This window comes from Lipophrys pholis (assembly GCF_963383615.2).
Source record: "Lipophrys pholis genome assembly, chromosome: 14".
Classification (NCBI taxonomy): Eukaryota; Metazoa; Chordata; class Actinopteri; order Blenniiformes; family Blenniidae; genus Lipophrys; species Lipophrys pholis.
Window position 1 is genome coordinate 23753779 of NC_137633.1, and position 11939 is coordinate 23765717.

The 11939-nt window shown below is 42.7% G+C and overlaps 1 protein-coding gene across 1 annotated transcript; it reads left to right on the forward strand.

Annotated features, from left to right (window-relative positions):
- Positions 1 to 953: 953 nt before the first annotated feature.
- gabrg1 (gamma-aminobutyric acid type A receptor subunit gamma1) lies at positions 954 to 10831 on the forward strand (the record flags this gene model as incomplete). The annotated part of the gene is made up of 9 exons (XM_080479885.1): positions 954 to 1030; positions 2017 to 2177; positions 4386 to 4453; positions 4672 to 4892; positions 5136 to 5218; positions 6751 to 6888; positions 6999 to 7151; positions 10239 to 10441; positions 10550 to 10831. 9 exons carry the CDS (start codon positions 954 to 956, stop codon positions 10829 to 10831), a joined length of 1386 nt encoding a protein of 461 aa, XP_080336011.1.
- Between the last annotated feature and the right edge of the window lie 1108 nt (positions 10832 to 11939).

Genomic DNA, 11939 nt, shown 5'->3' on the forward strand with positions numbered 1-11939 from the left:
GGACCCGTTCAAGGCTGCTTGCAGCTTTAATTCAAATTTTACATAGATTTTTTTGTTTTAGAACAAAAATGACCCAAGGGGACCCAAGAAGTGTCTAAACTCCTCACATATACAATCCAGCATATAAAGCAGTGTAAATCAGAAACACAAGAAAAGGTTCTCTTGATTTTAATTAGGTCAACATTAGGTTAAGACACATTCAGAAGGTCTCTCACAAGGTTGCCACTGTTCTTAATGGTTACCTGGTTAAATAAAGATTATATAAAAGAAAAGACAAAAGACGATTTAAATGAAATAATAAATGAATCCTGGCCTGGTTCATCGAGACGGCTGAAGGTGTTTTATTTAGCAATCATTGCGTGAATAATTACTGTTGTTCGTTTCTGTTGTTTCACTGTTTATGATTCAGGTCCTGTTCCTCTCTGTTCCTCACATGATTATTCTTGTCACTTGATCAGACTAATGAAACTGTAATAAAGGCTCCATTCTGTATTTTCCCTCCAGGCTCTGGCTCAGACAGAAGCAGGCTGCGTTGCTCAGGTTTTACCGCAGTGTGAATGTCATGTGTTCTTCACAGAGGACTGTAACACAGCAGCAGCGTGAACCAGAGGAACATGAAGTTCACCTTTAAGAGAGAAAGCGTCTGCTAGCGGCACTGCAGATGGACTCCAGCACACTCAGCTCCTCGTCAGCATCCTCACTCCTTCTTCATCCCGCCACCCCCTCCATCCAGGCCCCCCCCTTCATCCCTCCTCCCCCCTCTCTCTATCCTCCCCCCTTTCTTCACTAGCTCCCCCTCCTCTCCATCCTTCTCTCTCTCCATCCTCCCCTGCACCCTGCGGTCGCTGCGTTGCACCGCCACAGACGCGTCCTTGACGACAGAAGCCTCCTGATTTATTTGTCCCGGAAAACCTCATCAGGTCGTTTTTTTTTCCCCGGCTGCGGAGAAGAGAATGAAGCGCGTTTTTGTCACAGCACTGCGGGACAAAGCCATCAAACCGTGGCTGCTGCTGGCGCTGCTCGGGCTCTGGTAAGTGTCTGTGGATGAGAATGAAAAGCTGCTGGTCATGATGATGCTGATGATGATGACAGAGGGTTGGTGTGAAAACATGCAGATGTTTTTTTTAACCTTCAGTCATAACGGCTGCGTCGTATTAATTTAGGCTGCACGTTTTCATCAAGGCCACAGGTCATTTAATAAGGATAATATATCCTCCGTCTGATCAATGCACGTGTGTGTGAGTTTGCTTTGTGATGGACTGGATACCTGTCTGGGGAAATCTAGTGTTTCAGGGGCTGATCTTTGCCATGAGACACATGAAGCCAGGCAGTGTATTCAGTGATGAACATTTTTGAATGGCAGCAACTATTTGACCACGAGATGACTCTCAACCAAAAGTATGAAAAAAAATATATAAATTTGGCATCATAACTTTTGGGTAATCAGCCTTTTATTTTTTTCAAATTTAATATTTTCATTGCGAATAACCAAACTATTAAAGAATAGAATATGATAGAAAATATTAAACGATAACACAAAATAGTACAATAAGATTGCCCGAGTTTATACAGTAACAAACAGCTGTTACCAGCTGTCATCTTGCATTAAGATTAATAATAATCAATCAGCATCATCGGTAAAATTTTGATGTTGACTGATTAAAAGTGCCCTTTCTTGCAAAATTTAAGACAGACAGACAGACTTCATTGTCTGCCCCAAATGATGACAGACATTCCTCTTTGACAAGGTTACGCAATCAAAACACAACACATATTTAAAACACATTTCTGACACAAGCTTACAAGTACAGACATTCAAACGAAATGTTAGACGGAGGCAGGAAACAGCAGTTGGAAAAAAAAAGTGGGGCTTGGATCAACATACATGTAATAAGCTTACATTTCACCCTGCCAGATTATTTCAACATGAATATTTTTGTAGATGAATACATTCCATTATAGTTAGTATAGCATCTGGTAAACGTGTGGATCACTGAGTGTGCTCTGTTTCCACAGTTCAGCTTTTGGGCCCAGTAAACAGGAAGACGAGGATTATGAAGATGTGCCCATAAACAAAACTTGGGTTCTATCGCCAAAGGTCATTGAGAGTGATGTGACACTGATCCTGAACAAGTTGCTGCAAGGCTACGACAACAAACTGCGACCTGACATCGGAGGTAACTCAAGCATGCAGGAGTGTGTGTGTGTGTGCGTGCGTGTGTGTGTGTGCGCGCGTGCGTGCGTGCGTGCGTGCGTGTGTGTGTGTGTGCGCGTGCGTGCGTGCGTGCGTGCGTGCGTGCGTGCGTGCGTGCGTGCGTGCGTGCGTGCGTGTGTGAGATGATGATGAAAGGACATACAGTAAACGAGACGTAAGTGAAAACTTTGGTTCAGTTGAAGCAGTGCGAGTTCTCCTCTCCAACTCAACACAGGAGGCTGCATGCTGCGCTGCCGTGCAACAAACAGTAAAAGCTGGGGAACCTTTAAAGATGGCTCTCTGCCATTAACAATTAACCAAAACAATTATACATCTGGTGCAAAGATAAAGCTGCAGAGCAAATAAACCTGGTGCCACTTTCAGATGACACAGGGTCACAAAGAACAGGGGCAGTAGCAATTGATTTTATTGAAGGCCTGATGGATTTATTATCTGCTGTATGATGAACTAGGCAGCCAACATATCAAGTTCCTCAACATACAGAAGTCAGATGGTTATTCAAAGATAAAGTGTTAAGAGTTACAGAGAGCTGCAGCTCTTCCCAAAGGACACACATTTTCATAGTTTTGATACTCTTTGGCTCTGTTATGTAACGATTTGTCATCTTCACACCTTTTTCTCAAGACGGCGGTGAGTTTTCTGAGATGTTTCTCATCAATACAAGAAAGTTATTTACGGTGAAAGATGACTATATCGTCTGCTCCTCAAGGAGGAAACAATGCACTGGCTGCAGCCAAGTGATTGTGAAGCCGGAGAGGCAGAGGAAGGCCCAGTATGTACGTATTCCCAAGGAGCCAAAGACTTCCAGAGGAATGAATTTCAAAACTAGAAAGTGACAATTTTTCATTATCTATCAATCAATCAATCAATCAATCAAGCAAGCAAGCAAGCAAGCAAGCAATCAATCAATACAACAATTAATCAATACATCAATCAATCAGTACATCAATCAACCAATCAATCAGGGAATCATCAATGCCTCCTGAATCAGCTCGGAGAGGTAGGGTGGGGCAAGGCGGTTGACTTTAAAATGGATCCTAAAACGTGCAGTCAGCTAAAACTGGGGAGATATGTTCATGTTTATACGCTCCAGTTAAAAGACGTGCAGCGGCGTTCTGACCCATCTGGAGGTGACCGATGGAAGCCACACTCACCCCCACATAGAGTGCAACGCAATGGTCCAGCCGACTAATAATAAAAGTGTGGACCCCCGTTTCAAGGTGTTGCTGTGCAACCAGAGGCTTTATTTTGGCCGCCGGAAGTGGAAAAAGATGGTCTTTACAATGGCACTGATCTGGGTGTCCAGTTTTAGGTCCGGATCCCGAACTTTCACACATATAAAACCATAAAACAGAACCAGACAAAGAAGCTCCAGGAGAATTTACATTGGAATATGTGTCTCTCTTAAAACTCCAGTAACTCATATTGATATAATCTCTTATAAATAAACTGCTACAACAAGAAAATGGTGTGACACTCGGTAGGGAATATGACCTTATTTATTTCTGACTTCAAATTCAAAATAAATCTTCCATTAAACATTCGTCATGGAATTATAATTTAATTATTATATTCAAATAATAAAGTTATTGTTGCCAGACATGTCATGCAGATCGAGAATAAAATATGGGTTAATTTAAATTATTTTATCCTTCAATTGCGTTTTACATTTTTGGTGAAATTATTTAAAATTATGTTTTGTATGAAAAGAAAACCTTTAGTGTGGTGTCCAAGAAAAAAAAATAGAAAGGTTATGCTATATTGTACCACAATGCTGTGGGACGAACTAAATACAACATATAACTATTGTGGTAAATTTACCTATGAAAAACTTTCTCATAAAGGACCATGGTAATTCAAACGCCAATAACTACGTGAGTTAATAATGTTCTTTTATACCTCGTGTCGCTTTCGGACTTTAGTCACACTTGAATCGACCAGAACCAGAGGACTTTCACAAACAAACAGCTGCTCTTCTAGGAAACTCTGTTTCATTGTTTGGTGACTGGGAAACAGTGTGAATTATGTTGTCAACAATTCACAGACAAAGTCTTAAAAACCTTTCTGTTGACTTATGTGGTTTATTCCATTATTAACCAAAATGTTCTGGATACCAACAAGTTTGATTCTGTTATAATTCAATGCAATAAGTCTCCCTTTATGTTTGCAGTGAGGCCGACAGTCATTGAAACAGCAGTGTATGTCAACAGCATTGGACCAGTCGACCCCATCAACATGGTGAGATTTACTTTGCCGATCCGTTTGATCTGATATACCAGAAAAACATTTTGTTGTCTGTTTGTCTGCTGTTTGTGATCGTGAGCTTCAGCTTTCGTAGTTTTAAGAAGTAAGTAGTATTCATTTACCAGGACTTTTCTGATGTCAAAGGTTGAATGTGTTTCTGAATTAGACTTTTTTAAAACGTTGTTTTCGTAACTTCTATATTTCCGTTCCAGGAATACACCATCGATATATTCTTTGCCCAGACGTGGTACGACAGCCGGCTGAAGTTCAACAGCTCAATGAAACAGCTCATGCTAAACAGTAACATGGTAGGCAAAATCTGGATCCCTGATACATTCTTCAGGAACTCCCGAAAGTCTGACGCTCACTGGATTACGACTCCCAACCGCCTCCTGAGGCTGTGGAGCAACGGCAGAGTCATGTACACACTGAGGTAGGACAGCCATGCCCATTGGCTGCTCACAAAGCTCTCGGCCCTGTAACAAAACCTCTGTGGTCCATGTATTTGCATGTTTGTGTTATGTAGTTACTTTTTAAGGTCCCACAGGTTGACGAAGCGTTGTCACATGATCAAAGTTTTATCAGAATGACCCGTAACTGTCTTCAGTCACATGTGGCAGGGTGTAAAAAAAACAATGCTGAGACTTGATTTTTGTCATGATTCTGTTTTTGTCAGGTTGACTATTAATGCGGAGTGTTACCTTAAGCTGCATAACTTTCCAATGGATGAGCACTCGTGTCCGCTGGAGTTTTCAAGCTGTAGGTGGTTAAATGTATTCCCCATTCATCTTTTGAACCCGTCATCTTGACTTCAACTTCCATAGCTTGCCAGAGAGAGGGGCTCCTATGCCTGCTAGCATAGTGGCTGAAACCTTTCCTTCCATCCTCGCCGTAAGGCTCATCTGCTTGAGGTCGCCCTCACTAAGCCACGATCACTGCTCCACCAGCAGTAAAGTCACATAGTCCCATTGTTTCTGAGAGAGTTAGTGAAGTGTGTATGCCTTACCCGTTTGGTTCATACACTGAGTGCTGTCGTCCATTTGCATTGTGCCTTTACCAACTCATTCTAATCATGGTCGGACAAATGTGGAACATAAAAATCCAATTCAATGGGACAGACTTCAGATACAGTGGAGTCACAACTGGGGATGGGAGTTGAAAACCAGTTGATAGTGACAACCGGTTCTCAGTGTTTCAATTCCTTGGAATCAAATTTTGCAAACGATTTCCTGATCGATTCCAATGGGGCGAATGAGGCCACCACGCACATTACATTGCTTACACAAGCTACGCAAAGTGTATTGCAACGTCACTCACCAGTGCAGCCAGCAGGAAAGATGGCATCCAAGCAGCACAAATGCTAGGAAGCTTGGTTACGTTTCAGGATAAAGGACGACAACAGGGAAACTTGCAATACTTTCAAAGTGGATATTTCATCAAAGGGAGAAAATACGACCAATATGCAGAAACATTTGCACACACAGCAGCAGTAACTCTGAATAAATGTGACATTTTTGATCCGCTCCGGAGTGAATCTCAGCCCAGCAGCAACGTTAGCACGTCCTCTGCTGTTCATACTGCAAGATAACTCCAGATCTTTCTCCAAATAAGAATCGATACAGACCGAATCGTTAAGCAGAATCGAAAATGGAATCTGAATCGTGAAAATCTGATCAATTCCCATCTCTGGTCACAATAAAATCAAATCAGCAAATTCAAAAACAATGTTTTCCTAGTGGGATCAATCCATTGTGCCTCATAAAATAATTCTGCCTTCTAACATAGTAAGTGATGAAAAATATGTAAATGACAACAACTTTGAATGTTTGGCAGTAAATCTTAAATCTTATCCATGTCTGCAAAGTTTTCATCAAAGTGGTTTCATATGCTGAAACGTCTCTCCAAACTTCAGCACACCTCAATCTAATGGTGATGTCATCATCAAGCTTGTAAAAAAGCCCAATAACGAGTCCCTTATTGCATTCAGGGGTGTTGTAACCTGGAGAGGCCTAAAACATGCAGGACACCGGCCCTCAAGGCCCAGAATTGAATACCCCTGAGGTAATATCTAAAAACACCACCTCGTCAAGATAAGGAACGTCTGTCTCCAAATGAGGTCATAAAGCTCATTTGAAAAGAAATCATGACACCAGGTGGTTCACCTACATTCTGATATGATTCTGTTTCGAGTGCCTTGCTTTGTGCGTTGAATGATGAATGTGAGGTTTAGGGTGGACTTCTTCTAATGTGCCTGTTATGTACCTGTGCTGTTGTCGCCGGATGGTTTTCAGATGGTTATCCCAAGAATGAGATCCTGTATCGGTGGCAGCGACGGGCAGTGGAGGTGGCGGACCAGCGCTATTGGAGACTCTACCAATTTGCCTTCATTGGCTTAAGAAACTCCACGGACGTGGCACACACTCAATCAGGTCAGATACTGTTGAAAGTCTGCTGACAGTTTTACACCAATAATCCATCAACTACTGGATTGTGTTCTGTGGAGATTTTAATTCCCGATTATATTGGTTGAACCCTTCAGGAGAATATGTCATCATGACCATCTTTTTTGACCTGAGTCGGAGGATGGGTTACTTCACGATACAGACCTACATTCCGTGTAGCATGATCGTGGTCCTGTCCTGGGTTTCCTTCTGGATCAACAAGGACGCCGTTCCAGCCCGCACATCTTTAGGTTTGATACGTTCCTTCTTTTTCTTGACATATTTCGTCTCAGCGTCCAATTGGTTGTTTTGTGAATCATTTCATTGTTGGTCATTTTTTAAAAACGTTCAATGTTGCTCTGCTTTGGGGGAAAAATCCATCTTTACCAAAGTGGAAGAGGAAATACCCAAAAGTGTTCAGTTATATTTTGGTCTCTTATCCATGTATATAAAGAATTACTGAGATAAGGTAGTAATTCTATTGAAAATACTCCCAAAAAGTACTTCAAAATGGACTGAAATAAAATGTAACGACGGAAACTGTGTGAGTTTGCAGACACGCAGTTAATTAGCTGTGATCAAGTCTGTCGTCAGACACTCAGCTCATTTACACATTCAGCACCGTTTGTTCATCAACACACTGCGAGGAATATTGCTCCACAAAGATTGATCAGAGTATCATTACTTGCTGAATCTATCCAAACTATGGATCGATGCCGTTTCCACAGCAGTCAGATTCAAATGGATGTAGTTGGTACTCTGTTGTGTGGGAACTCTCTCCACTTCCATTTCATCAGAGCTTTTCTCCTCCGAATGATGCTGTCAGTACTAGACAGTAAACAAGGAGACGGCTCACAAAGAGATAAAGGAAATGTCTTCGAAGTCGGTACAAATGTCTACGACTTCACATCAAGTAACAAAAACAACAGTTAGTCTGTGTCGGCCTCCCGCTCTCTTCTTTCCAAACAAATGTATTTATAACAGCTGAGCGGTTCCTAAAATAACACGTCAGCTAGAACAGACTTTAAGGGTCTTGAGTTTAAAACATTTTATCATCACATATAAGCCAGTATATTCCACAAACATTTCGCTCAGGAAGAAACCTCCTAAAGGAGCATCTATTGATTTAAATGAATTCTACTTGTGAACTATTAACTGAAACAAAAGTGAATTGCTTCAGAAAGCCTTTCTGTCACGTGTTCAGGACTTGGTGAAGAACAATCATCTCTATTGTTGCCATTGGAGTGTTGGACTGAAAGGGAATGACGATGACTTCTTGGTGTAGTGACCTTCAATTCATTGTGCTGGAGAGACTCAACGACTGAGCAGCTCAACAAACTTCTTCACTGTGGATTGACATCTTCCTCTCTGGGCCTCTTCTAAAGACAAACATCTCTCTGGCCTGCTGACCCTGACAGAACAACACACGGTGGCGCAGTGGTTAATTGCTCTTGCTCTGAGTAACACCCTCGGATCCCACCAGCTCCCCCCTGAGCGCTGCTTTGTGTCACTGCTACCGATAGGTCTATGAGCCTTGGTTCCCCGATATGACCCAGACTGGCCGGAGATGGGTTGGATCAGTGGGTAGAAAAAATTAGATGACAGGGCAGCTTGAGGGGTCCACAAAATAGTGCATTAGAGGATATAGGAGCGACGCTTCTCCAGCAGCAGAACAGAGAATGATGGTAACAGGCGGCTTAAATACATTCTACCCAGTTGGATCAAACCATTATAAAGTACAGAGCTGATATCAACAACATTAGCTTTGTTAAAACTAAGTTCAAATCCTCAATTACAAAACCACGACCATGTGTTAATGAAAAGAAAACCCATAATAACAAATACACCTGAAAACTAAACACCTAAATTATAAACTAAATTATAAACCCCGCTAAAATAAAATGCAACACCCCCTGCTCCCTCCTCCTCTTGGTTCAGCCCGGAACCATCATTAGCAGTGTCTGTTCCAGGGGAAATCTTTTGCTGAGACACAGGCCTGAACACAAGAGGAGAAGGTGAGTTTAAACCTTCCACTTGTACACTGCAAAACACTCTCACCCACACCTTAAAACATTCTGCACATGTGCATCAACACCAACAGGAAAAAGCTACTCTCATATCACATATATTGCAGCACGCTCAAATAAATTAGTCACGTTGACTTCACATATGGGCCGCCTGACTGGTGATGCCCCCTAACCAGACCTATGGCAACAACAAAAGTTTCCAATAAATACTTTAAAAATGACAACCATGTGCAATCTCTTCATATGTGCAAAATGTAGCATTATCCTTAAAATGCTGTGTGCTCCAGTGCTTTGTGAATAACTAAAGTGCTGGTTGTAAGGAGCTGTGATCCCATCGGTAACAAATTGGCTGTTTGTTAAACTACCCCCTCCCTCCCCAAGGCGAAGCCTCCATCTTCCGCGCTCCTGGAGAGACAGTCCACAACCAAATTGGACTTGCTGGGCCGGTATTGGGCTGTGAAGCCGTATGGCTGCAGGAATAAGTACCATCCAGCGACGTGATTGGTGGCATCCATCTTGTGCTGGAACTGAAGAGCACAGTGGTCCATCTCCATCTCCCATCTCGTCAGTTGCGGTCACCACATCTGCCCGGTCGGCCTCAGTCGCTATGTCCGCCTGGTCCTCCATCCTTGGTCGCTTTGTCCGCCCAGTGGGCCTTGGTCGCTTTGTCCACCCACCCAGTAGGCCTTGGTCGCTGTGTGCACCTGCCTGGTGGGCTTTGGTCTCTAGCCTTCTGGTTTTCAATCAGTGACTTAACCAGGGCTGTCAGATCCTCCACTTTGTCTGTTGGACCATGAGTACCTTTGTTCGAGCCAGGCGCTGCAGCAATCCCCTCATCTGGCTCCTCTGGTCTCTTGCTTGCTCTTGCAGTCATGTTGCTCTTCTACTCAGTGAGGCAGGGCTGGACTTCTGACACCAAATGTTAGCCTCGGGTTCCCCGATGTGGCCCAGACTGGCCGGAGAGCGGTTGGATCAGTGAGTAGTCAAAAAGAGATGACCTTGTTGTTGATGAGCTTGTTGGGTGGGCCACATCACCCACGTCTGGGCCACATCGGGGAACCCAAGGCGAACAGGTCATTCGGTCAATATTGCCCCAAGGGGATCAATACAGTTGTTAAAATAAATGAAATCAACACTTTACAGGTTACACCTCAAATTAAAAGTTTCAGAGAAAGTCTTGCACTGCGTGACTATCCAAGATCATCCCCTAAGATCATCCAATTCTAGTGTCTATAACAAGCAGCCATGTGTAACTTTGTAAAATACTCTTCTACTTCTGAGGAATTAATGCATTTCTTCCAATCCAATCAGGTATAACCACAGTGCTGACCATGACGACCCTCAGCACCATCTCCAGGAAGTCGTTGCCTAAAGTTTCCTATGTGACTGCGATGGACTTGTTCGTCTCCGTCTGCTTCATCTTCACCTTTGCTGCTCTCATGGAGTACGGCACGTTGCACTACTTCACCAGCAACAGACAGACCAAGAAATCTAAAGCTAACAATAACACGCAGGTACAGGACCCCTCTTCTCCCTTTCTTTTTTAAAATTGTCTTCATTTGCAGCCACGTATAGTGAATATTACCATTCTGAAGTAACTGTGTGTGATATTCCCTCCACAGCAGAAAGTGACCAGCCTGGTGAATATCCGGCCTGGCACGTCCCTCTTACAGATGAATAATATTGTGTCCTATCATGAGGAAGATGACTATGCGTATGAGTGTTTAGATGGAAAAGACTGCGCAAGCTTCTTCTGCTGCTTCGATGACTGTCGTTCTGGCGCCTGGCGTGAAAACAGGATGCATGTGCGAGTTTCCAAGATTGACTCTTATTCACGGATCTTCTTTCCCACTGCATTCGGACTTTTTAATCTGGTGTATTGGATAGGTTATCTGTATTTGTAACATCAACACCTCAAATAGAGATAATAGACGTTTGATAAGTGCAAGTGTTTTACAGAGAAATTGATACCTTCAGAAAAACTTATCATTCACTCCTTTTCAAACTGGCCATAAAGAAAATGCCTGATTACAAATTGTCATACTTCTCTGTACATAGTTGGAGGGTTTGAGGCAGCATGGCGGCTGCAGTGAGGAACAGCAGTTTATTGACGGCGGTCACTGAAGCCTGCAGATGTGAGGAAATAGGATCAAAAGTAAGAAATGCTGGTAACTTTACCTGCAAATGGATTTCATTTATTTTGCGCTTTCCCACCATTTGATAGGTGACTCTGTTAATCACATCCGCACTCAAGGACACTTCAACACGTGTACAGGGTGAGATGGGGAATCAAACCAACAACCTTCTCATTGAGAGCTGACCACTCTACCAACCGAGCCACATGTACCCACAGCTGTGCACACACCTGATCACTCACAATGTTTGCACAGCACTCCAGTCCACAGTAAAAGTCCAAAGCTTTTGACACTTGAACCGAGGAAAGTTTGTATCTGAGATTCTGGAATTCATTTTCTGTCTTAGAGAAACGTAGATTCCTTGGAGTTTATTGAAGGGCCAGTTGCCTTTATGACGTAAACCAAACTGAGTTGTAGTGATTTGAAAACAATCGTGAAGGATGGTAACCTCAGTACTAACATTTCTTTAAACAACTCAATGGTTTCTATTTTTCTAGGGAACACTTCACCGCCGTATGATTTGTCAGGTTGAACTGGTCCAGTCACTGCTCAGTGTCCGGCACGGCTCTGCTGTTTTTATAGCGGCGAGGTTTTTATACTCACATCTATCATAAGTGATCCAGTCGTTATTGATAAAATAACTGAAGTTGTGAAATGACTTTCACAACTCTGAAACATACCGTTCGGTTCTGACAAGGTGATGAGCTGTGATGAAGATGATTTATTTGTTAAAACGTCCACCTATCCACTGTCTTTTTCATTGAACAGCGTGGCTCAAATGTGCAAAAATACATAGAGGAAATGCAATTTAAATTGTCTCACTCCGCACAATATCTGTCGATACCATATGACAACAGTTCAATTCGTACAGTGTATG